Source organism: Meriones unguiculatus, chromosome 14 (genome assembly GCF_030254825.1).
Source record: "Meriones unguiculatus strain TT.TT164.6M chromosome 14, Bangor_MerUng_6.1, whole genome shotgun sequence".
Taxonomy (NCBI): domain Eukaryota; kingdom Metazoa; phylum Chordata; class Mammalia; order Rodentia; family Muridae; genus Meriones; species Meriones unguiculatus.
In genome coordinates this window covers 16,432,214-16,460,093 of record NC_083361.1, presented here as the reverse complement: position 1 = coordinate 16,460,093, position 27,880 = coordinate 16,432,214, and the positions used below count along the sequence as shown (strand labels likewise).

Here is a 27,880-nt window from a genome sequence, read left to right as displayed (position 1 = left end):
CTGCTGATCTGTCAAGGGGATGGGAACCAAGATTCTCCAGTTTGGGCAGCCTTCCTTTAAACACACAGGCTCTGGTTATTTACAGTCAGAAAGGACAGCATAGAAATGGAGAGAATCTAGTGATTCTGGGTAGAGCATCTCAATGGAATACTGACTTCATCAGGTATGAGTGTATGCAAGAAGCACCCATCTGTAAAATCTGCAGCATTAGGTTTGGGAGGAGCACCCGTACCCAGCACCCATTCCATTAGGTACAGGAGGAGCACCTGTACCCAGCACCCATTGCATTAGGTATGGAAGGAACACTTCTTCAAGTACTTGCTGTAATAGGCGTGTGAGAGGCATCCATCCCCAGCCCCTGCTGCATTAGATATGGGAGGAACATCTATTCAAGTACCTGCTGCAATAGGTGTGTAAGAGGTACCCAGCCCTAGCCCCTAAGACTGGACTGCATCCAGTCTTGAAGGTGCATCTAGCTATACATTGGGTCTAGGACATGTGTCTCTTTCTCTTCCATTATATGAAATCTGCAATAGTGTACCTACATGTGTTTGTGCACTTGAATAATGGATTTGGCTGGGGAGTTAACTAATTGCCTTGAGTGCAATAAGCCACTGGCCCTGTATGATGTCCAGCTGCATCAGAATTAGGGTGGGGGAAACAACTGAAGAGATAAACCCACTTCACACAAAACCAATAAGAGGGAAATGGCTAGAGCTAGGAGCTTAAAGGCTTCTAAGATTTATTTTCATGTGTATGAGTGTTTTTGCTTGCATGTAGGTCTATGAATCAAATCAGAAGAAGATATCAAATCCTCTGGCACTGGAGTTACAGAGTGTTGTGAGCTGCTGGGAACTGAACCTGGTGGATGAGCCAGTGCTCTTAACTTCTGAGTCATCGCTCTAGACCCTATCTTGATCTTTTATTTGTCTTTTCCACTGAATGGATTCTGTTTTCCTCCTGATTTCAGAAGATGGTGCCAGGAGCCTTGGGCTCCTGTGTTTCAGTTTGCCCTGCTAAAAACGTGACTTCTTTTAACAAACAATTGCAGTGCTGGGAATGTAGCTCTGGGGTAGAATATGTGCATGGAATGTGTGAGGCCCTAGGTTTGATTCTCAGAATTAAAGGAAAGGATAAAAGAAAATGGCAATAAAGCAATAAAACCAATGGAATAAAAAAAATCCACCAAATTCACTACAGAACATTCAAGATTGAGTTAAATTAGCTCTCATTTCCCTTCCTGACACATTCTTGATGCTCTTAGGTTAGAGTCTCCAAAGTTTCCCTTTCCTAACTTACCATGCTGAAGTCATAGGTATCTACATTTAAAGGTGCAGGTAGGCTGAATTTTAGCTAAATCACCATAGACTGAGAAGTAGAAAAGATTGAGTAGTGTGGATTGGTAAACCAACTATAAAGAGGCGAAGCCAAATGAAATTTGCAGGCAAATGGTGGGGCCTAGAAATGATTATCCTGAGTGAGGTATCCCAAAAGCAGAAAGACACACATGGTATATACTCACTTATATAGACCTATAAGATAGGATAAATATACTGAAATCTATACACCTAAAGAAGATAAACAAGAAAGAGGACTTGCGATAGGATGACCAATCCTCACTTCGAAAGACAAATGGGATGGACATTGGATGTAGGAGAAAACAAGCAACAGGACAGGAGCCTACTACAGATGGCCTCTGAAAGACTCTACCTAGCAGTGCATCAAAGCAGATATTAAGACTCATAACCAAACCATCAGCAGAGTGCAGGGAATCATATGAAAGAAGGGAGAGTTAGTAAGACCTGGAGAGTACAGGAGCACCACAAGGACCAAATATATCAGGGCACAGGGGTCTTTCATGAGACTGTTTCTCCAACCAAAGACCATGTATGGATATAATCTAGAACCCCTGCTCAGATATAGCCCATGGTAGCTCAGTGTCCAAATGGATTCTCCAATAAGGAGAGCAGGGACTATTTCTGACATGAACTCAATAGCTCTTACACACACACACACACACACACACACACACACACACACACACCCCATGAGGGAGGAACAGCCTTGCTAGGCCACAGAAGAGGACAATGCAGCCAGTCCTGAAGAGACTTGATATGCTAGAGTCAGATGGAGGAGGAGGAAGTCCTCCCCTGTTAGTGGACTTGGAAAGGGGCAGGGAGAAGACGAGGGAGGGAGGGTGAGATTGGGAGGGAATGAGGGAGGAGGCTACGGCTGGGATACAAAGTAAATAACCTGTGATTAATATAAAAAATAAATAAAAAAAGAAAAAGAAAAAATAAAGAGATGAAGCAACAGTTGTTGTCTGTGTTAGAAGCAGACAGACAAATGGACCAGCAGATACCCAACATCATGCTCTTGGGCTTGGGAACTGAAATCTACATCAAGGGCTTCTTATGAAACCAGGACCTTGGGCTACTGTGACCCAGAACTCCAATCTTGATGGTGTCCCCCTCCTACTCCCTCCTTCCTCAGGTGCTGAACCAACTGACAGATGGCAGTCTTTAGTGTCTGTGCAAAGCACTGGCTTGCCATTGAGTGCTGGAACCTGGAGCCACAGGCTTCTTTGGCAGTGTTTAACACAGAAATGCTTTCCATCCTTGTCAGACCCCACTTCATTCTGCACCACAGCAGGAGAAATCAGATGCCGAATCGATTCCCCCAGTGGGCAGTGCTTCCATGGCAGGCAGCTGCCTTTCTAAACATGCATTGGCTGGATTACAATTGGATCTTTTTTCACTGATTTCTGTGCAAACTCTTCTTTGTCGGATATATGGAACTCTGAACATTCTGTTCTTTTTTTTTCCTCCCTTCTTCCTTCCTTTTGTTCATTGGTTTCTTAAAGGAAACACAAAGAAAGAAAGTTGGGGCTGTGCCATCTAGCCACTAAGGTCAAGCAGGATCCTTCAGCTGCTACCACTGTCCAAAAAAAATGTAATTAAGAGATTAAAATCTTACAATTGTTGGCAATCAGTGTCTTGATGTTTCTTAATAACTTCGGAGAAATAAATAGCTTAAGTCAATAAACAAACAGTTCTTTGAGAGTTTGATGGCTGGCACTTCTGCCTTTTAGTGCGGTTTTAGAGAATGTTTCTATTGCATTTTGATAGACTTTTCTAGAATTCAGTGTGACCCTGATTATTTCTATTTGTCAGGAATCCATTCTGTTTCCCTGGGTTGTGACAACAGTATCGATGTTAAACAGTACTATGTTCCAGGTGCTATGTCATCTCACAAACACTCCATGAGGTGCACCTTATTTATATTCTCACTATACTGATGAAGGCAGACAGCTCCACAGAGATTCACAGCTCACCCCAAGTCCCACAACAAACCTACTGAGTACCAGTCCCTGTGTTTATTCATGTGTCTATGTCAAATAATGTCTTCTGAGCCCCGTAAGGCAATGGCCAGAAGACATTACAATATTAGATCTTCAAGGTGAAGGTCCCTGCATATTTTCTTTAGCTATAACCACCATATGTATTTCTGAGAAAAGACCACCGGGGTTCCTTAGATGCATTTGATTACAAGAGTATTTTCAAGGGAGAAGAAAACTGGACCAGGGCTCCAATCTTACTGTAACATCTGGTAGATTTCCTGCTTTAAAAGAAACCAATTGTCTGTTTGTTTGTTTTTTCAATTTTGTGAACCATGATCTGTCTAGTCTTCAGTTTTCCAAGGCCTGACATGTTTGAGGATACTGTAGCAACTTAACGAAATTCCATGAGCAACATCTGTCTAATCTCTCTGAGTGTCATAGTCTATCTCTATATAATGGATAACATGTGAGGGTTGAATATAGATATCTGATTGGATTTGACATTTGATTTGAGAGATGCCGCCAGTTGGTAATATTTTGTTTACTCTTCTAGATCTCCATTTTCATATCTCTCGAATGGACAGGGATAGCTGGACCAGAAATGACCCACAAAACTGAGTTGTGTAGATGAAGTCTGAAGGTGGGGTGATCAGAACCAACTTCAAAATGGAAAGAAAATGAAGTTCAGTTGGTGGCATTTGATGTCAAGAGGATCCAAGCACAAATAAGGAGTGCTGGGGTTCACTGATGACACTAGAGAAGTCCAGTAGAAAAAAAATGAAGTGCTATAGTAGGCTAGCTGACTATAAGGGACTGTCACTGAGCAGTAGGGGCTAGGGCAAACACTGCATAAAGTTGTGCACACTGTGGACAGGAGCTGACAATCTTCCCCTTCTTTTGCATAAAAAGGCATTTCAGAACCCAGTTGCTTAACATTCTGTGGCTCAAAAATTACAGGGTTTGTTTATGCTCCCTTATATCTGGGGTCTCAGCTGGGAAGACCTGAAGACCCAGGGTGGCCCCACTGACTGGAATAGAACCCCCTTTGAGGCATCTCTACTCAGATGCTGGGTGGTGACATGATCTTTGCTGGCATCAGTTAGTCTGCTAGGCAAAGCACTTGAGGTCTCTTCATGTGGCTTTTTCACATGGCCTAGTGGGCTTTCCCCCAGCATGGTGCTAGTCACTGAGACCGAGTATCCCGTGAGAACTAGCCAGAAAAATGTAGCTCTGATTGTCACATAGTACCACATATTCTAGGTTCAAGGGAAGGGGACACATACTGACTTCTGGTTGGAGGGATGCAAAACTGATGCTGGGGTGGAGGCAAGCTTTCAGAAAAGCTTTGGAAAACCCAGTCTCCAGGCACTTATTAAAATGTGATAGTGGAACTGTTAACGACACAGGTTCCAGAGTCAGACCCCAGCCATCACATCACAACTCGACCACTCACTGGTTGTGTCATATTGGGTGGGTCACTCTGATTACTTCAATTTTCTCTTCTCTAAAATGAGAAGAGGGATACAATGGTATCCCTCTGGTTGGATCACTGTGACCCTCAATTGACACGATAGCATGTGACCCTGGGGCTTGACCCCATAAAAAAAGCAAAGGCAAAGGTCTTTTATTATTCTCATCACTAAGAAAGTTCTCAAAGTAATTTGGGTAAAGGAGGTAATCCAGGGATCCAGTGATCACACTCAGAATATTCTAGCTAATCTAGAAGACATTCTAATCTAGTGCTAAGATGTACAATCCGAGACCGTAGCAGATCAATTGCTGTTCCTCTAGCTCAGAAATGATCTCAGGAATGTGGCATCCACCTTAGTGGCCAGCAAAGACCAAGGTGACATGGTTCTTGCAGAAATGAGAAGGCTCATGAAGGTTAGAGGCTGAATTCTGCCACATTGAACAATCCTTACCCACCAGTCTGCCTTTTATTTTTATCCTTGTAAGCCTCTCTGTGTCTCATTGAAGCCTCTTATTTGTCAAGTAAAAGGCTGGGGACAAAATCATGTCAAGGGAATAAGCTGTAATTAATATAAAAAATAAAAAATTGGAAAAAAAATCATGTCAAGTCAACAGTGAGCAACGGAGAAAGGATGTTCTACCATTGTTGTGGAGCCTTCTTTGTGTATGATTAGACAGCAAGAATTGAGTCAGAGCCTGTCATCACATAGCTGCGTTCTAACACATACCACAAATCCCCTGGGACAAATCAGAGGTCTTTGGCTGCTGGTGAGGGAAAACCAAATTAGCAGAAGTAGAAAGAAAATTTATTTCCTCACTTTAAATGGTCCAAGAGGAGATAGCTTCAGCTGTTATGAATTTTGCCATTTGCTTCTGATTCTATTCCGTTCTCAGGATAAACTCTCTCATTCCCTAGTTCACCGATCAAGTACTTACTGGGAGCTTGCTAGGCTTGAGCCTTGATCTAGGCACTTAGGAAAAGCACTGAATATGCGATTCTCCCTAGATGGAAAAGATTGAATGTGTAAGAAAAACAAAACCACATGAATGAGCTCAATAGTAGTATAGCAGAAATGATCAGGTTAAACCAGGGATCACAGAGCAAAAGGGGAGGATTCCAGAAGGTCTTTGGGCTGGCAGCATGTTAGAAGGTGCATGTGTAGTGCGTGCGTGCGTGCGTGCGTGCGTGCATGCGTGCGTGTGTTGCCATATGCTTGTGAGAGACAGTGTTCTTTTGGCACAGGCAGCAGCATCTATAGTAACTCAGAGACAGATTAGAATTTGCTATGTTTGAATAAATCAAAGGATGTCATAATACCATTATGCTGTCATAATTCCACGGTGACGTCATAATACCAGCATGAAGTAATAATTTCATTGTGACGTCATAATTCTATTATGATGTCATAATACCATTGTGATGTCTTAATGCCAGTATGATATCATAATATGCTATGATGTCATAATGCCATTATGAAGGAGGTTAGTACAGCTGGGCCCTGGTGAACAGAGAGAAAAGCCACTTGAAAATAGAGAGAGTTACCCTGGAGTGTGGTTCAGGGATTGTGGCTATGATATGGGGCTTTTATTTAGATTTATGTATAAAGGGAAATTTTTAGATTTCAAAGTATGAGACCAATATGCTTTTCTCTTCCTGCTTCAAAGACCACCTGGCTCTGTGAAGAATGTTGTTGCAAAGGTAGACAGTCTTGGGTCCAAGCTGACATTCTTCCCAGTGAATTGCTTCTCTGGGTCTAGTCCCAGGGAAGGATCTCATTGGTCAGCCTTTTGGTTCCAGACCAGTCTCTGATGTAGTATTTTGAGTAACACAGGGAGGAGCTGGGTATGTGCTCAACCCATTCCATCTCCTGATGGAAATGCAGGAGCATGTAGGAAGCAAGAGGATGGCTGGGGGCAGACAGAAGAGACAGAAATCTTCCCTGCCTATCAGTAGCACACCTGCAATGTGACCTTGTAACTTGGGCTTGTCCACAGAGAGCTCTCTTCCCTGCTCCTCAGCCCAGCCATGAGGGGTCACTCCAAATCTGAGGGATTTCTTCCAGGCTTTGATCCAGGGTGGTTTCTACCTCTGTGGTCATCGTCTGCCCTGGGAAACTTACCAGAGGAACCCGTGGATGCTACCTGAAGACCCTTTGAAGAGAACAGGAACTTCTCAGCTTGAGTAGTTAGTTCACTTTCCCAGGTAACCTGGGTAAATTCCTGTCTCTCCCTAGAGTTCTACTACAATTCTAGTCTCGTCCCTTGGAGCATAGGGAATTCAGCCTTTCAAATGCTTTATTGGTAAACCCTAGCTTAAAAGGCATTAAAAAATGTTTAAGCTTTATTGGGCTGAAATAATGCAGCATAGTATAAGTCACGCCTGTGGCCAAAGAAATCAATAGATAGCAACCCATGGTTTGGGGTGAGAAGCAGCTTGCAAAGCAGAATAGGGGGCCATGAGTACAGAAATAATTCTGGGTCCTTCAGTTTCTTGTAGGACTGTGACATTATTCAGTTTATAAGCTTTTTATTTGAAGAGCCAGAGTTGGTAAGAAAATCCCTTCCCATATAGAATTAATTCATGCTGGATAGTCCCTTTCTTTGGGCCAACATTTATTTAGTACCTACTGTGTACAAAACATTGGACAACAGGGATGTATGTATCATCAGACAAGTGTTTGATATTAAGTCTAATGTGGGAGACAATTTGGAACACCAGCAACGCCAAGGAAAGCAATGAGAGTTTTAATAGCGTAGGGGTAAGGGTGAGAAAAGTGATGGATGTGTGTATATGCACATGTCTTTTGTGTTGACTCTGGAAAATTGGAACAGTGTGTTGAAAGGTTCTAGAGCCCAAAGGAATTGAGAGTTATGAGCCAGTGCTTGCCAGGAGGCAGGGCATGTGGGAGATTAATCTTGGGTCGTAGACAAAGACCACACAATGTTTTTCCAAGGATGGCAAGTGCTAGGTTTCAGGCTTGGGCAATGACAGGATCAGCCCTTTGATAAATCTGAGGAGGTTGCATGGAGAATGGAGATGGCAGAGAACAGGTGACGTGTCAGGGAGAAGCAGTGCGGCAGGGGTGAGAGGAAACCAGAGCTGAGATGGTGTGGGGAATGACCTGTCATTTTCTGCCATTGTACAAGAATACTGTGGATCACACAATTCAAAACATGAGCATTTATATCTCATTTCTTGGGAGACTGGAAAGACCAAAGTCAACGTACTGGCAGGTTCGGGGGTTGGTGAGGACCTACTTCTGGTTTTCAGATGGCTGCTGTCTTTCTGGACTTTCTGTGTCAGCTTAGAAGAGGGCAAGCTCACCTAGATATCTCTTCTTCTGTGGAATAAGACTTTAGTCATCACCCCCACTTCACCTCATCAAAGAAGTCCACACTACATGGGAAACCAGTGTATGACTTTCAGTGGATACATCCACTTTCTAGTAATAGACAAGGGATTGGAATGGAAGAGATAATCAATAGAGGTGGAAGTAATGGCTTGTTTGAGGAGGTAGAAGATAGTATGTTAGGCATTGTACTTTGTGTCCCTCAAGCTCATTTGTTTTTATACTGGAGATGTTTTATTAAAATAAAACAGATTGAAATGCCATATTTGTTAATAATTTAACTCTTGCTATTTTTATTTTTTAAATAATATTTTTGTGAATTCTATATATGAATACAGTATTTACATCATTTCTTTCTCTTCTTCCTCCCAGTGCCTCCTATATTTTTTTCTCTTCCTTCTTAATTTTATGGCCTTTTATTCTTGAATTAGGTTCTGAGTCCCATTTCAAAAAAATAACTTGAAAATGGGAATTTATTCTTTTCTCATATAATGTATCCTGATTATAGTTTCTCTCCCTCAAGTTCTCACAGTTCCTGCCCACTTTTTATTTCTTCGAGATCCACTCCATGTCTCTCTCTCATTAGCAAAGACAAGGCTTCCAAGAGATAACAACAAAACATGACAAAATAAAATATAAGAAGATAAAGCAAAAACTATCATACTGCAGTTGGACATGGTAACCCAAAAGGAGGAAAAGAGTCCCAAGAGCAGGCAAAAGAGACAGAAGCCTACTTGTCCTTATAGTGAGGAGTCCCATAAAAATACTAAGCTAATATCTATAATAAATACACAGAGGGCCTTGTGTGGACACATGGAGGCCATGCTCTTGCTGCTCCAGTCTCTTTGAGCTAATATGCCTTGCTAAGTTGATTCAGAGGGCCTTGTTCTAGTGTCCTCCATCCCCTCTGACACTTGCTAAAATGCTCAATTCCTATCCAGAAGGCAAAGAGGCTGGACAACAGAAGAAGGAGAAAAGAGAGAACAAGTCAGGAGCCTGACACAGAGGCCCTCTGAAAAGCTCTGCCCTGCAGACTATCAATGTAGCTACTGAGACTTATAGGCAACCTTTGGGCACAGTGCAGGGAATCTTAGGAAAGAAGTGGGAAACAGTAAGATCTGTAGAGGACAGGAACTCCATAAGGAGAGCAACAGAACCAAAAAATCTGAACACAGGGGTCTTTCCTGAGACTGATATTCCAACCAAGGACTATGCATGGAGATAACCTAAGACCCCTGCACAGATGTAGTCCATGGCAGTTCAGTATCCAAGTGGGTTCCATTGTAATAGGAACAGGGACTGTCTCTGACATGAACTGATTGGCCTGCTCTTTAATTACCTCCCCCTGAGAGGGAAGCAGCTTCCCCAGGCCACAGAAGAAGACAATGCAGCCACTCCTGATGAGACCTAATTGACTAGGATCAGAAGCAAGGAAAAGAAGTCCTCCCCTATCAGTGGACTTGGGGAGGGGCATGCATGCAGAGGGTGGAGGAAGGGAGGGATTGGGATGGGAGGAGGGAGGGAACCATGGGGGGGATACAAAGTGAGTAAAGTGTAATTAATATAGAAAAAAAAAGATTCCCTGCACTCTGCCCAAAGTTTGGCTGAGTCTCAGCATCTGCGTCAATACCCTCCTGGGTAGAGTCTTTCAGAGGCCTTCTGTGGTAGGCTCCTGTCCTGTTCCCTGTTTTCTTCTTCTTCCAATGTCCATCCCGTTTGCCTTTCTGAGTGAGGGTTGATAATCTTACCCAGGGTCCTCCTTCTTGCTTGGTTTCTTTAGGTGTACAGATTTTTGTAGGTTTATTTTATATCATATGTCTAGTATCCTCTTATAAGTGAGTATATACTGTGTGTGTGTGTTTCTGCTTCTGGGATACCTCACTCAGAATGATCTTTTCTAGTTCCCACTCTATACCTGCAAATTTCATGTTTTCCTTGCCGAGTAGTTTTTAATTGCCGAGTAGTATTCCATTGTGTAAATGTACCACAATTTCAGTATCAGTTCCTCAGTTGAGGGACATCTGAGTTTTTTCCACATTCTAGCTATTACAATTAAAGCTTCTATGAACATATCTGACAGAGGACTAATATCCAAAATATATAAAGAACTTAAGAATTTAAACACCAACAAACCAAGTAATACAATTAAAAATGGGGTCCAGAACTAAACAGAGAATTCTCAGTAGAATGGCAGAGAAACACTTAAAGAAATGCTCAACTTCCTTAGTCATCAGGGAAATGCAAATCAAAGCAACTCTGAGATTTCACCTTACACCCATCAGAATGGCTAAGATCAAAAACTCAAGTGACAACACATACTGGAGAGATGTGGAGAAAGGGGAACCCTCTTGCACTGCTGGTGGGAATGTGAACTTGTACAACCACTTTGGAAATCAATCTCGCCCTTTCTCAGACAATTAGGAGTAGTGCTTCCTCAAGATCCAGCTATAGCACTCTTATGCATATATCCAAGATATGCTAAAATATACAACAAGGACATTTGTCCCTCTGACTCTTGAAATCTTTTTGCTTCCTCCCCAGTGGGATTCCCTGAGCTCCTAGGGGGAGGGATTTGATGGAGATATCCAATTTATACTCTTTCCACATAGTATCTGGCTATGGTTCTGAGCATGTGTTCCCATCTTCTGCTGTAGGAAGCTGCTTTGATGATGACTAGATAAGGCATTGATCTAAGAATCTAAGAACAGTGGTTTCAACCTTCCTAATGCTGTGACCCTTTAATAGCGTTCTTTATGTTGTGGTGTTCCCCAACCAAAAATTATTTTGGTGCTACTTTATAACTGTGATTTTACTCCTGTTATAAATTGTACTATAAATATCTGGTATGGGATCCTCCCAGGGGTCATGACCCACATGTTGAGAATTGTGGGTATAGCTGACTATTCATTAGGAATTATTTTATTGATATGTTTTTAGACCAGTCATGTTTGGTTTTAACCTAGGTCTCTAGGCTATCTAGTAACTGGTTTTTGATTTTCCAAGCAGTGCCAGGTGTGGTTTCCTTCTTGTGGAGTGGGCCTTAAGTCAAATCAGATATGGGTTGGCTATTTCCACAAGTTCTGTGCCACTATTGCTCTACAATACTTTGCAGGCAGGACAGATTACAGGTCAAAGGTTTTGTGGGTAGTTTGGTATCCATAGTCTTGCCTGCAGTGTACCTTCCTGCAGGAGAGATTAGAACATAGGGGTGAAGTCTCCATGTAGGCACCAACTTGACTTCTTCATGTTCAATGAGTTGTGTGGCTGTTGTCCTCAGAATTGGAGGTCTGCTGTCAGTTTGTGGAGAGCAATCCTTTGTCTTAGCATCAGCCTGGATTGTTTGAGGATTTCCATGGGACCCTCTTGGCCAAAAACTCATCTGCCACTGGAAGCCTTGCAGACTACAAATTATGGCCAATTGAGACTCTATATACCCTGTTACTAGGAGTCCTCAGAATCACCTTCAGAGATTACAGCAAGTTTCTTCTAGGTTTCCACACCCCCCCAAATGTCCCCAAATTCCAGCTGTCTCTCCTTGCACTCTTTCCCTCCATCCCATCTCTCTCCATCTCATCCTTCCTGCTACCATCCCCACTCACCCCAGTCCACCTGTGAAATCTGTTCTATTTCTCCTTTCTATGTAGACCCATGCATTCCGCCTACACCTTTCCTCCTTACTTCTCTGGGTCTATGGACTGTAGTTTTGTTATCATTTACTTAACAGCTAATATTCACTTATAAGGGAATACATACCACAATTGTCTTTCCGTGTCTGGGTTACCTCACTCAGGACAATTTTTCTCTAGTTCCATTCATTTGCCTGCAAATTTCATGCTCAGTTTTCTAAACAGCTGTGTATCACTACATTGTACTAAATTTTCTTTATCCATTCTTTTGTTGAGGGACATCTATGTTGTTTCCAATTTCTGACCAGTTTGAATAAAGCTGCAGTAAACATGGTTGAATAAGTATCCTTGTGTTAGGATGGAGTGTCCTTTGGGTATATGCCCTGGAGTGGCATAGCTGGGTCTTTTGGTAGATTGATTCTCAACCTTCTGTGGAACCACAGATTTCCATAGTGGCTGCAAAAGTTTGAAATCCCACCATCGATGGAAGAGTCTTCCCCTTGATGAGCCCCATTCTAAATTATCCTTTCCTTAGAGATTCTCATGAATTTGAAGCCAATGTGGTCTGACTTCAGTTCCCTGTTGGCCGTTCTAGACATGCACACAAGGATATGGAGATACTGGAGGATACTGCCTATGTGAGAGAGCCAGAGGTGAGCTGTGCAAAGTGATTAAACATGGTCAATTCAAGACTAATAAATAGCATGGGCTCCTAACATCTTTCAAACCCTCATATGGTGCATCCTTTAGCCTTCTTTAGATGTTGGCCCTTAGGGCGCCCTGGCAGTAAATGGGGTGGTTAGTTGTGGCTCCGATCCCAATGTGAATGTCTGCTTTCTCTGTGTTGGCCAGTCTTCTGGTTCTTCTGAGCTCTGGCCTCATTGAAGAATCTCCATGAAAACTGAAACAGACTTAACCAAGAGAGTGGGTAGAAAAGGAAAGCTTTTTTCTCTTTTCCTATTCCTACCTTGGCAATGTACTAGAAAGGACTGTAGGCTGGTGAGGCGACATCACCGTATGCCCATGCACTCTTGCACACACACACACACACACACACACACACACAGTCTCTCTCTCTCTCTCTCTCTCTCTCGTTAAGATTTCTTTTTTTTATTCTTTTTTACCCTTTTCTCATTTGAGTAAATGAAGACTCTTGTGTTGTGTGACAACTGATATTCATATAATGACAGGATGCCTCATTTGAGTCAAAGCATGCTTGGTAATTTTCATCTGTTTGTAGTATTTTCTGAGTGAACCTTCTTGTGTGGGACACCAGGAACTTGTACAGCTCTAATCTCCCTCATGGAGAAGTGATGTTCTCCTGGGCTCTATATAATACAGGGATCTTCAGGCTCTACTTTCTACTTGTTTCTCCATCTCTCTCACAGTCTACTCATCTGAGTTTCATTTGGCTCGTATCAAACCATTTACCTCTTGACTCATTCCCTGAGGCCAGCTTCCAGACTCATCTCCTTTTGCCTGCAAACTGATAATGACAATTGTTAATACAAACACCACTCAGATACTCCAAATTATTTTACCAAATGAGCATGACTCTACACTCTGGGCATATATGAACTCATTTGTTCTTCAAAGCAATTCTTCATAAGACCAAGTTGATCATATCCTTCTGTTTCTTCATGGATATGAGTGGTTCCCAGGACACAGAAACAAGGTTTCTCATGCTTCACTCACTTGCATGTGACCTTTACAGTTCTGTAATGTCAGCTAGTGGATAGGATGATCTTTATGCATTCCACCATGTTGTCTACCATCAAGGCACCCAAACACTCTCTACCAATTAGCTTATTCTTGGAAATCCTTGTGTACAATAAAATAGGTAACAATTCTCATTTAAATACATGGTATCATTTACACCCTATAAGGTAACCATAGGCATCAGTCTAAAGAAAGCAGGAGGAAATCAAATAGTGCCATTGAATCACAGCTGGGGAGTATTGACAAGGCTCTCTGCCTGAAGTTTGCACTCTTAGTGCTGAAGGGAATAGGAGTTAATTTCAAAAGATGTTAAAGACACAAGCAACATCAATCAACTGTCCTCCATGATACAACAGTAAAGCTTACGTCAAAATTAATAACGAAATTAGTAATTTTTCATGTAATATGATGCTTTTTTAAAAAAAATGTATACATATGGGAGTGTGTGTGGTACACTTGTGCATGTCGCATGTCGTCCTACACCTGTGCACTTGTGGGTAGTCCAAAGAAGGAGTTGAGGTCTCTTTACTTATAACCTTTTGCTCTTGAGAACGGGTACCTCACTGAACCTGGAGTCCTATAAGCAAGCAGCCATCAGTTCCCAGCAACTGATCGTCCTGTTTCTGACCTTTACAGCACTAGGGTCATAGGGTCACATGACCACATCTGTGCTGAAAATTCAAACCTAGGTTCTATGCTTTCACAGCAAGCACTCTTGCCCACTGAGCCATGTAACAAGATATTCTCACCCCCTTTAAAATTATCATTATTTTTATTAATTACAGTTTATTTACTTTGTATCCCACCTGTAGCTTCCTCCCCCTTCTCCTCCCAACCCTCCCCTCCCTTCCTCTTCTTCACCCATGCCCCTCCCCCCATGGCAGTTCAATGTCCAAGTGGATCCATAGTAACGGGAACTGGGACTGTCTCTGACATGAACTGATTGGCCTGCTTTTTGATCACCTACCCCTCAGGGGGGTGCAGACTTACCAGGCCACAGAGGAAGACAATGCAGCTACTCCTGATGAGATGTCATAGACTAGGATCAGAAGTAGCAAGATATTCTTAAATTTTATAAAAACAGCCCCTTGGAGGAGTACTGCTGAGCAAGACAAAGGACAGTTGACCCTGACCTGCACTGGGTGTCTGTCTTCTCTAGTCTTCTGGTTCATCTTCAGTGAGTTTTTTTTTCCCTCTCTCTGCTCTTCTATATGATTTCAATCTGGCTAGAGGTCCCTCTCCTTCCAATTCCAGGTGGCATAGAACAGCAAGTTTCTTTCAGTTGCTGCTACAGTGTGTTCTCTAGAAAATCTTTCCCAATCCCCAAACTAAAGTATCTCAGACCCCCCTCTTTTCCCAGTTGAAATCAGTTGAAAACAATTGCACCATCAATTGTTTCTATCCTAAGAGTTTCTGAGGGGCACATCGTTTGTAGGCTAATCATGAGGTATTCCCGTTCATTGCCCGTTCATTGTTTTGCTGCCTGTCCTCGGGAGGAGCTTAAAAAATAAAACAAAAAAATGCCCAGCACAACAAAAAACAAAACAACCCTCTTACCCCAACAAACTATGACAGACATCTTTCAATACTGTGGGAACCATTTTTTTTTTTTAAATGAGATGTGATGACATATTTGCTGAATAACTGTTAGAAGATATTTTGTTTTGAGTGTGGTAGGGCCAAGTCTTGGAAGAAAACACCATAAAACATGCCCCTTCTTTTCCCTTTTCAAAGGTAAGCAAAATACCTCCTTCAGATCATCCTTGTGAGGAAATAGTAACAAGTGTAGGAATGACAAGTCCATACAGTAAGGAAGAAGGAGTAGAAGGATGAACACATCTGCTTACAAAACCAACTCAGTCCATCAACTTTCAGACTTCTTTAATAGGTGACCAGGAGATCGGTGCCATTGGGTTTAGCCACCACTAACTAAGTCTGTCTGTGTGTGCCTTGGAAGCATTGCCAATAGATTTTCCAGGTCTGCCATTATTCCTGGATTTGGAGCAAATTTTAGATGGGGTTATATTGTGTGTCTTTGTGAGCCAGTTTCATATAGGACCTGGAATGGGTGTCTATTTTCATCGTTATTATTTAAATATTGATGAGAGACTTATATTCCAGTCCCATGTCTGCCTGACTCTAGAGCTTAGATCCTTAATCACTATTGTCTGATCCTTGTTATTGATCATGGTGAAATGAGTTAATAAATGAATAAATAACTCACCAGCAGTGATATTTGCTGAAATTGGTTTTTATGCCAATTTTATTTAGTAACTTTATTGCGATTTGATGTAGGAAAATAAGGCTGTATTATTTGTTTTATACTTTGCTTTATTTTGACTTTAACTATTTCTGTCTGTCTATCTGTCTATAGATAGATATAGTTATCCAGCCTTCAATATCTGTGGGTACCACATCCACAGATTCAACCAAACACAAACAGAAATATTTAAAAAAAACTCAACTGCACATGCATTAAACATATCTAGAATTTTTCTTGTTATTGTTACCTAACAGTATAGTATAACAACCTTTCGCCCAGTTCTTACACTGCATTGGGGACCATAGGTCATTAGAGATTATTTATATGTATGTGGGAGGATGTGCATGTTTTATGTATAAATATGATGCTATTTTGTATGAGGGACTGAGCCTCAGTAGACTTTGGTATTCTCAAGAGGATCCTAGAGTCAATTCATAGATGACATTTGCAACTGTTTTAAAATGCAGTCCTGTCATGAAATGCTGGTTGCCATGCTCTTGCTGCTGTGCCATTAGAGTAAAAACTTCCTGAGATGCTTCATTGACACTGCTTGATATTTAATGCTGTTCTGAGAAAGCAGGACAATGGGTCCAATTAGTGCATGCTTGCAGTCAATGGGTTAAATACCTACCTGTTAATGTGGAGTTACGGATGGAAATAAGCAAACTTATCATCAAATAAGTAAAGGTATTGAATCCTCTTTAACTAGTGGTTTCTTCAACTTTGGTACATTCTCCAGGAAGATGCCTGGAAGAAAATCACTTCTTTCTGTTTCTGTTCCAATATTTTCTTAGTAGTTGTGACTCCTTGGGTTCCCAGGGTCAGATAAGAATGTCCAAGCACAAATGTCAGCATCTGCAGAAACTCACCCAGTAGGAGGGAGTGCAGTTGCTCATGTCTACTGCATAATGCAAAGTGCTTAACAGCCATTCTTTTTTTTTTTTTCCTTTGGAACTTTTTATTATCATGGTATTTCCATGCATGTGTTATCAATATACAATCTGTAAATTAGAATACAATGCAAAGAAAAGCAGAGGAACTCTTACTAAAGCAGGAAACATCCAGTAATTGAAGAGTTTAATTTAGCCTGGGTGACTCCATTTTGAAATGAGGAGCCATCTTGACTGGGAGCTGAACTCAGGTACAAGGAAATATCATAAAATATGCATCTGGCAGAAAAATAAGCCATTCTTAAAATGCTTCCGTGTCTTCCTTCCCATTCTCCGTTCTGCTGTGGAAGGGCTGCTTTGGCACATGTACTCACAAACTGTGTACCAATATTATTTAATCCTTGCTTCCCTCATGCAAGGATTCCCTCCTTTCAGTTTTTGCCATCACAAAGTTGTTTTTTTTTTTTTTTTTTTTTTTTTTCCAAACTACCAGGCAAGGCTGGGTCTTTAATAATATTTTAGGATGTAGAAAACAATGAGTTTAGCCTGTAAGGACAGTAAAAGAGCAAGAAACACAAGTTGATTAATATTGTTTTATCTCATAATATGCCTGTGTCCACTTCTACTAGATTTGACACTGCATGTCTGTGTCATCTATAACATGTTAGCTTTATTAATCTATCTTTCTCTGACTTGGTCTCCTTTCTTCTTCACCCATCTCCCAGCTCGATTGTAATCAAAGGCTCTGAATAACGCTCATTGTATTGGAGAAGGCATCAGGCAGGAAGAGCACTAATGCCATCGCCCCACACCTTATTCTTGACTTTTATGATCAAGAGTTGATGACTTTGATGGAGCAAGGACCTTGGGTATGAAGTAGCATTATAAGAAGGTGCGGCATGTCCTTACAACCCTAGGAAGAGGCTTTCTTCTTCAACCATTTCCTTTGGATAATGAATAAAGAAGACTGAGGGAGAGCTTTCTATTGAGAACAGAAGTAACCTATATGCAAGTCCTGGGAAAAATACCTAGAAACCAGAAGAGCTCAAGGAAGTGTCAATGTGGTCTCTAGGCAAACAGGTCTTGAGTGTCACTAATAATACTCAATAAGCAACACAGAGCTGTTGAGACAGTCTGCAAAACCAGGACAGCTATACTGGCTGTGGAAATCATTGTACTTGATCCTCAACTTATAGCACTGTGCCACTGAATCCTCAAGAAGAACTGGGGGTTCAGTGTCAGTGTTTCCCTGACACTCTTGTCTGCAGAAGAGTTACTCTGGGTCAGAACTGAAGTTACCTTGCATGAAGATGAAATATATACACACATATGTGAATATACACACAGATATGAATATATTTACTCATTTGTGGGTCGTATATGACAATATATGGTATGTAAACACTCATCATAATAAAATTCATCTTTCATTGTTACCTATAAGGATGTGATCTAGATATGGACATGTTTATATCAACTCTGCTTCCCTTGGTACAAATGAGATCCATTAATGACTAGGTGCTGAGGGAGGGTGGAGCATACTTTGCCACATATTTGTCTCTCTTTCTCACTCTTGTTTCTTTGCTCTTTAACTCTGAACTTGTTGCAGTGCCTCAAGTATGCTAGGCTCTCTCTCTCATACAGATTGGACACGTGCTGTTACTCATGTCTACCTCTACCTCCGTGCCCTCCTCCCACATCCACTATGTGAAAGATAATACAGATCCACACACTTCTTGCTAGAGTGATTTTTACATAAACTCCAAGGAAACTTTCAAAGGTGATTTATTATGTTTTAGGAAAATTCCTTCGAACATTCTCTTCCAAACTTGACATATTTCCAGCACTTTAATAATTCCTAAAATGTACCGAGGCTTAATGAATATTTGGTGAATGAGAGAAAACTGGAATGAATCAATGAATAAAATATGAATACATGGGTGGATAGATGAGCAAGGAAAGGATGGATGGGCACATAAATGAGGAAATGGTGTTTGGCATTTCCATCCTCTCCATCTTTGTAAGGAAAAGCACTCTTTTCCCCAGCTTCTTTGAGTCCAGCATGCTGGTCAAGCATCTTCGCGTCCTTCATCTCATGTCAAGGAGACACATTTGCTTTTTAAAATCAAATCTTATTTTGAGCTGCCAGAGGTCAGAGCCAGTAAGGCAGCAGCATAAATCATGCCTTTTGTTTATTATAGATTAGAACTTGATCATCTGAATAGAGTACTTTCATTGACTTGTGGGGATAGGTTGTCCAGTTTCACAGGTCCCCAAGGACAACAGAAGTCACTCATTAATTCTTCTATTCATGTTTCAATTCATATTTTCAATCAGTCTCTCCCACAGTTTGCCAGTTAAGAAAAATAATCTTGGATTTTAATAAAATTCAGTTCTAATCAGGCATATCACCTTGGACACTGAATGTCTGCAACACATATGTCTTTTCTGAGCCCCATTTCACCCCCTTAGAAAGAAAGGCTTATCATTTGACTCCTAGGGCTATTCTGAGAATTAAATGTGTTAATAAATGGAAAGCATTTTGTACAGCCTCTGGTATGGAGTCGATGCTAAATAAATGTTAGCTCCTATTATAAATTCCCTAAAATATGAATTCCTCCTCTCATCAAATATGGATTGAACTCCTCTTGAGTAGCAGACCCTGAGCTGAGTAAAATATGCTTCCTAACCTCTTAATATCTCGCAGTCAGTTGAGTTTGACAGAGATATAGGTCAATAATTAGAAAACTTTCTGACAGATTCAGTGGCGAAGTATAGAAGTGGCAAGACCAGGAGGATGACTCATCCTGTCTGTGGGGAGATAGCGAAATGGCTGGGAATGGCAAAAGAGTGTGGCCTAATTGGGAGAGGTAAAGTTGGGATTATCAAAATGTTTCAGCTCCCACAGGAGGATGAAATTCAGACAGGTGGGGTGGGGAGAATGTGGAAAGCAATAGCCAGAATGAGAGCTGTGCAGGTATTAAATAGGGCAGGTACGAAAGAAACAGGGTCTACGTTAAGGAGGGATGTAGATTCAGAGGAATGGGTGCTTTGGGGACTCTATAGCTATTTGTTTCTCACCGTATGGTTTGGGTGGGGCATCTTGGGAGCCTGTAACAAATAGAAACCCCCACATTCCCTCTCATACTCTGATGCTTCCTGTGCCTACACATCAGCAAGACCTTGGATGACTGTAGGGGCACTGAGTCTACCGTTTACATGGTAGCAGTTGGTGATCACTTGGATATCAAGGACGGAGTCCTTTAAATCAAACACATACTAGAGTTCACTTCTGGAGAGGTGAGGGGGGTTACATCCCTTATAAATGTTTTCTTTCCCACCATGATATTGATTTGGAGTTAGCATTGTAAAAGGAGGGAAGACTTTTGATTTCTCCTTGAGCCTTTGGGGTGACCGCTCTAGAGTGTTCCCGGCTATATCTTTGGTCATCAGAGTGGGTTTCACGGCTTTATTGCCAAAGCCATCGCTGAGTGTTTATGGCTGAGTGATAAATCCCTAGAACATGGATTTCTTACTGGAAGTGCTGACTCAATCTTAACTTTCACACCGCAAATGGTGCCACAATAAAATGTATATATCAAAGTTGTGGTGACTATAAAGGTCTTTTAAAATCGAGTTGACATTGCAGTATGTTTCCTTGAGATAAGTGAGGATTTATGTTCATAAATAGAATTGTGAAGCCCGAGGAGCATAATTGGCGATTTGGTGTGTTGAGATTTGGGCATCTTTTGTCCTTGATTCCTCAGTAAAATTTGTTCCTTCTTCTGAGGGAGGCAGTCTCACTTTTCAGGCCTCAGCCTGTCTGTGTGCACAGATATAGATGTCATTTGAAGACCCCTTCATAAGTTCTCCTGTGAAATGTGTTTCAAGCCAGTTCAATCCAGAAACGATGGTGGGATTTTTTTTTGTTTGTTTGGGTTCATTTTTTTCCCACTCTATTCCATCTTGGGCACCTTACTATGTGGCCAGAATACAAACTCAACAAGAATCTTTACAGTTAACCCACTGTCTTGCCTTTGAGGGAGTCTTTCGCTCACTCACCATCCATGCCATGGAATGCTTGCTCCATGCGTAGCAATAATGCCAGGGTACTCAGAGGAAGCTGTGGACACAAGAGACTTGTTGCTCTCAGGGGACTTCCACTGATGGGAGACAGCTAATAAGGAATGTATTGTAGAATAAATACTGAAATCAAGGTATTCTTATCTGATTGCATTTGTTTCTTCCTAAGAAAATCAAGAGCTGTGAAAAGAGGAACATTATTAGATTTGCACATTGGTACCTATAGTCGTAACACCAACTGTTGTTTGCCTCCCAAAGCATTGGCTATTTGTGATCAACAATGGTGTAAAAATCTTAAATGGAAAATTTCAGAAATAAAGAGGACATCACTTCAAATTTCATATTCCTCTAGTGGCATGGCAAAATTTTGCATCACCCTGGTTCATTCTGCTTCGATGTGAATCATTCAGTTGCCCATAGTATCTGTCATGCATTTACTATACTTCCATTAGTCACTCAAGTGTTGGTCATATCCATAGTTTGGGGGAACTGCTTTTATTTACTGATAAAAGTCCTTGGAGATATGAACAAACAAGGGCCATTAAGGGCCACTGTGACTGGAATCTAGGCAGTGTATTTGGAAATAGCTACAAAATTAAATAAATTACTAATGAACTACCAGATCTGAAATCATAGACAGGGTGTGGGAGGCCTCTCTTAATGAAGGGTTGTGCTAAAAATAGGCTAGGTGGGCATAATCGTGTCCACAGGCTGAAAAGATTGAAACTTGAGGCCTGGCTTTAGCAGAACTCAGAAAGGAAGCTGGTGAGGGGTGATGGAGACATGGGATGCAAAGAGTGAGGTAGAAGGTAACAAGCATGTTACTTGTTCTCCCAGATGAGGATTCACTTGGCTTTGGCCAACAGCCATTTCTTTTGGAACTTATGATGATCTCCCTGACCTGTGTTTGACAGGCACTATCACATGGAGAGTTTAAGTATCTCCAAAGCATCCAAAGCCTTGGCCACCTGCTGTAGCCAAGCAGCATAAAACACACAGTTAGATGTCAGCAGAGCATCCTGGAGAAGCACCCAGAGATATCCTTATCCCAACAGTCAATATTTACACTCCTCAAAGTGCTCGATTAAGATTGTTCCGTCGGCACACAGCCCCTTGAAACACACACCCTGGGTACATGTTCTGCATTGCAAAGCGCGCATTTTTAATATCGATCTCTCAAAATCCAACAGGCCTCATTGATTTCCCCGGGACCTGGAAGAAAGACTGTGATAAACCAAAGACTCTTACAGCTTCATCAGTCGGAGAACATGACTTATTTTCCTCTTCCTTGAACTTTTTGTGGCTTTCTGAGAAGATAACTTATTTTTATTTCTCTCTTTATTTCTTTATTTTTGAATCAGCCCGTATTAAAGTCCTATAAATAACCCCTGAGACACACGAAACAGATTCATTTAATTTTCCTTTAGTTATCCTAAGTCGGAACAGATGTGTGTCTGTGATAGAAAAGGGGAGGGGAGGATGAATCATAGGTGTGGGGAGGGAGATGAGTTGCCTGCTGGCATCCGAGGCAGAATATCTGATTTTTTGGAGGTTGGCAGACAATGGGAGCACATCCTGGCGGCATTGGCTTGGACCTAATGACATCTGCCACAGCTGAGTCCCCAAGGAAGCTAAGATCCTAACTAGCTGGCCAACTTCATACAATGATGTGTTTTTAAGCATCAGTTGCTTAGGCCATTTAATGGTGTTTATTTTCTTTTATTACTAAAAGATATGGTTATGGAGCAGGTAGATGAGAGAGAGGTCAGAAACTTGTCTATAAGAGCTTGACTGAACATCTGTTCCCCGCTCAGGGCTTACTCAGAATCTGGCTTTGAGAGACATGCTGCAGCTATTCATGGCTGAGGCATGTGAGGCTGGAGATCAGGTGATCTTTGCATTGCTGATTAGGGGCCGCCAAGTGTCACATTGCAGGGTATGGCATCACAAGGCTGTCTGGAACATCAAGAATGAACCAGTTTGGAGACAAGTCTTCAAGTTTAAGTGCAGGAAGGAGGAGGGGGCAGGACCCTCTTCTGCTTAGCATAATACAATATGATAGTCAATAGAGAGAACTATGGAGCAAGCGGGATGAACCAGCAAAATTGGCAATGTTAAATCTTCCAGGGCTTGCCAGAGCCCATAGAAGCCAGGAAGATGTCAGAGTACAACCACACACTCCTGGAGATGGAATGGAATGTCTTCTCAGAACGGGTTAAGGGGAACAGTCTGACAGATGTCCAGGTAGCTGAGGTGACAGAGGTGTGACAGTGTCCCAGATGGCCAGAACTGCTGTGGATATAGAGCCTGACTGTCTGCTTCGGACATCTTTCCACCTGTCCTGCCTGAGGCTGAGGACATTTACTTTGTGTGCTCAGGATTTTGTCAGGATGGGAATACGAGTGTGTCCCCTCAAGCCTCGATGTGCAAAAAGAGTCTCTGGGAGTTGTTTATGTATTCATTTTATTTTAAAAATTATTGAGAATTTCATACCTGAGCACTGTATCTGCCTTTTCTCTTTCTGCCTTCATTGGTGGTCTCTCCCAAATTCATGATATCTTCTCTTATTATTATCATCTTATCATACACACACTCAGATGGATGCATGCAAAGATGCATGTGTACTCGCATAAACATACACAGAGATAGATGCATGCTCTCTCTCTCACTCTCTCTCTCTCTCTCTTTCACACACACACACACACACACACACACACACACACACACACGCAGGTAGATGCGTGCACACATGCAAGTCCATGTATGCAGCTTTGTCCTCAGCTGACCATTTGGGACTGGAAAGCCTGTGTGGGAACTCATTCTTGGAGGAAACTATGGCATATTTGTAACATGAAGGCTTGAATTTAGTAGGTCTGAATTGGGACTGGAGATTCTGGCCGGATTTCTAACAAGCTTCCAAGAAGTCCAAAGACAAACCTCGAGATGTGACGCAGAGAAGTCCTGTGAAGGTAGGTTAGTAGATTCCCAGGGAGCAGAGCCCACTACGGACACATTGGCATCAGTCACTTGTCAACTGAATAATCACTGGGAAACTATTAAACGAGATTCAGTGTATTTGTGTTTCTACCCCCCCCCCCCCCCGCCTATAAAGTTCTCAACAACACTGCTTGCTTGCTTCACAGATTCCTTTCAATAAAGGAGCAGGCTTAAACAAGGTACCTTGCCTCATTTGGCGGGGCCAGGTAGCTTGTGAAGATCAGTGCAGTTGGGTTATCAAGATTACAGATAACCGCTGTCATGGAAGCACCAGTCAGTGGAAGCTGCTGCAACAGCAGTCTTTTAACTTTGTTGCCATGCAGTGCTGCGATGCTAGGCTATCACAGAAGAAGTCTGAGTCTTCACAGTCGTGACCATGAAGAGGGATTTTATGTAGATAAAGGCATGCAAACCATGTAAAGAATTTTGGATGCAGCTTGTACTCTAGAAGTGTGGACTGGTGTTGGCAAGCTCCGTAAAAGGTCAGATAATAAATTCTCCAGGCTTTGCGGATCATGAGGTCTCCCTTGCAGCTGCCGAGTTCAGCTCTTTTTATGCGAACGCTGATTAGATAGGGCATGAGTGGGGGAGGGGAAAGTTGTTTTCCAGGGAGGTCCATTTGTAAAAGCCAGTAACAGATTAGGATTGGCCTGCAGGCTGTGTCCTACCATGGTGCTGACCAGTGTTCTAAGAGCCTTACCAAGAACACTCTGCCAGAGGTCCCAATGCCCTGGGAAGAAGATAGACACATTCTACATCATGGATACAGCTTTGGTTAATTTGCCTGCAAACGACCAACACTGCCCAGTCTGAACAGAGAATAAAGCAAACTAATTACAGGGAACTTAATGCCTGGCAATATTGGCCTCTTCGGTAATGAAGTTGTTAGGGCCAGTAAACAACACCATAGCTGCAGCTTCATGCTGAAAAATGGGAAGACATTCATTGAGAGGCTAAGAAATTTTAAAATGAACCTCTCTGAGGCACAGTACCAACGATAAATTTTACCAGCGACAAAAGGCTGCCCACTCTCTGGTGATTCCCATGCCTGATAGGACCATGGAGAATCAAGAAAGTGACCCCCAAGAGAATGCCTGCCTTTTCCTGTTCATCAGGAGCAGCATGAGGGGAGAGGATGGGGCGAGGAGAGTTCTCTGTGGTTGGTGTTAAAGGGCTGGAGCAATGAACTAAAATCTCAGGGTGGAATCTTCGTGGTTGGCACAAGGTCATTCTGATGGAGAATCCTGTGAGTTTCAGCCTCCTTCTCCTCCTGCCACACTTCTCAGGCTCTTGCAGGATGCAGAGAGAGAGATGGGTTTTACTTTTCTTTATCTAATATCTCTGCATTCTACTCAGATGAGAGATGAATAAATGATGTGAGGTCTGCCCCAGAGTAGCCTGATAAAGACGGGGCCTTGGGAAATCTTATATAGAAACTGGCTGGAGCAGAGGCTCTATGATGGCTGCTGATTGTGATGCCTGAAGTACATTCAGGAAAGAAAGTACCAAGTAGACAAAGGAGGCAAGTCTCATCTTGTTCTTGTTTACACAGACTCAAGAGGGGCTGGCCTGGACAGAGATAGTCATACTTAGGGGAATGTCCATGACCTCTGGTGGAGCCCTGCCTGCTCTGATCTATGCCAATAGGCTTGGGTACCTTATCCCATTGGTCCCTTGATCTCCCTTGAGTCACTGGTGAGGTTATCACAGCCTTCTCTCATCTTTGGATTTTCAGTGGGTGCATCCCTCATCCTTTTTGCCATGTTTCTTTGGGCTCATTTCTTATTTACTTTAATCCTAAGCCAAATGTAGAAGAATAAGCTGGCACACTGTCCCCATTCCACAGGTCACGCCAGCTGCCAGCACTTCTCAAGGTGCCCTGTCCATTTACCAACCTTAGAATGTCAGCTCCAGAAGGGGGAGAGGCCAGGTCTGCTTTACCTTAATGCTGTAGCACACATCTGGTTAATTTGAGCAGCATTGGCTGGTGGTGAAGATGTAATCATCCCTACCTTTGGCTCCCTCTGGATTGGTGCTGAGCCTAACTATCTAGAGAAGGGCAACATTTGCATCTGGCAGGGACTGGGGAGCATGCACGGATGGTGCATTTGTTTGGCCATAACACATTGGCTCCTACTAAGTGGCAGCTCTGTTTCCACCCCAGCAATACAAAGAGGAAATAAAATACTGTCCTCCCCCAGGTCAGTATTACAAGGTGGAGAGAAAGACAAGACACACTAAGACAATTACTTGACAGTGAATTATCTCAGATGAGAGGTCTATTTGGGATGTTCTAGGAGAAGGTGTGGAATAAGGTTTCAGTGTGTAAATAGAACACTCGGAGTCTTCTAGAAGGCAGATACTGATTGGGCAGGTCCAGGATAGTGATCTAATATTCCACTGTTCTAACAAATTTCAAAGCAATGCTTCTACTGGTACCAGTGGACCATGGTGGGAGCTAAATGTTTATGTCTCCCCAAATTTATGTCAAAATTGAGCCTCTGAAGAAATAAGCATTGAGAGGATGGAGCTTTGGGATGATTATGTCTCAAGAGTAGAGCCTCATGAATGGGATTGGCACCCTGATGGAAAGGGCCCCCGGAAGCTTGTTTGTCTCTTCCACTAGCTGAAGCATAGAGCTGTCACCTAGCACTGAGTTCCTCTGTCCCTTGAATTTGACCTATGAGAAGTGAATTTGTTATTGCTCAGCCACCCAGTCAAAGGCATTTAGTTAGGGCATCCTGGGTGGATTACCACATCCCATGAGCCACACTTTGAGTGGTAAATCTTTTGTTTTTATGTGTTTGATTTTAATTGACAGTGTACCTCATAGGGTACAATGTGGTCCATCAGGCAAGGAGAACCGGCCAGTTACCCTTACCAGTTACCCAGCCTTCTTTATTTCTTCACATTAGAAACGCTCAAAATCCTCCCGCGGGACACTCTGAGATGATGTTACTTTTCTCTGCCATACATGTCAACCCATACATGTCAACTGTGCCATCAAATGCCTTTTTTATTTTATTTTATTATTACAGCTTATCCACTTTGTATCTCAGCTATAGACCCCTTCCCCATCCCCTCCCAACCCCACCTTCCCTCCCTTTTCTTCTCCCATGCCTCTCCCCCAGTCCAATGATAGGTCCTCCTCTCCTTCCATCTGACCATAGTCTATCAGGTCTCATCAGCACTGGCTTCTTTGTCTTCCTCTATGGACTGCTAAGGCTGCTCCCCGCTCAGGTGGAGGTGATCCAAGAGCCAGCCACTGGGTTCATGTCAGAGACCTGGTCCTATTATTGAGGAACCCTCTTGGATACTGAGCTGCCTTGGGCTACTTCTGTGTAGGGGTTCTAAGTTATCTCCATGCATGGTCCTTGTTTGGGGTATCAGTCTCAGAAAAGATCCCTGTGCACAGATTTTTTGGTTCTGTTGCTCCCTTTGTGGAGCTCCTGTTTCTTCCATGTCTTTCTATCTTCCCCTTCTTTCATAAGATTCCCTGCACTCTGCCCAAAGTTTGGCTATGAGTCTTAGCATATGTTTTGAAGAGTCCCTCCTCTTGTCCAACTGAATCCCAATGTTCTCTAACCATTCTCTCTCTATCATTCTTCCCTCACACCCTATTCATAATCTGGTAGCCACTCCTCTTCTTTTAGCTTCTTTTGATTGACTTCTGTTCTTTTTATATAATTGCATGTGGGTATGTATGGGTATGGGGGGTATGTGTGTAAATGTTCCTGTGTGTGAGGGCGTGTGCTTTTGTGCGTGTTCATGTGCATATAGATGACAGAGGTTGGCACTAGGTATCTTCCTTTCTCCCTGTCTGAAGAGACTCTCTCACCGAACCTGGAGCTCATTCCACCTATCGAAACTTACTAGCCAGTAAGCACCAATAATTTCTACACTACTGTGCCTGGCTCTCTACATGCCTGTTGGGATCCAAACCCAGGTCCTATTGCTTGCATAGCAAACACTTTATAAACTGAACCATCTCCCCAGTCCAGAGATTAACTTTTAGCTTCCCTGTGTGAGTGAAAACATGCTACTGTCTTTGTATGCCTAATTTCTTTCACTTGACATAATGTCATTCAGTCTCATCCATGTGCCTGCGCATAAAAGAATTTAATCCTTATGGAATGATTGAG

The 27,880-nt window shown here is 42.4% G+C and overlaps 1 protein-coding gene across 6 annotated transcripts in view; it reads left to right on the top strand.

Moving 5' to 3' along the window:
• Hs3st4 (heparan sulfate-glucosamine 3-sulfotransferase 4) overlaps positions 1-27,880 on the top strand; it is a 426,554-nt gene that overhangs the window by 197,731 nt on the left and 200,943 nt on the right. The window contains exon 3 of one of the 6 annotated variants that reach the window (XM_060366881.1): positions 17,384-17,911. The exons of the other annotated variants lie outside the window; for them this stretch is intronic. Coding sequence (XP_060222864.1) covers positions 17,384-17,411 — 28 coding nt within the window. The 3' untranslated portion in view covers positions 17,412-17,911. Of the gene's footprint in view, positions 1-17,383; positions 17,912-27,880 lie in introns of those variants that run through there. 6 annotated transcript variants of the gene reach the window in all.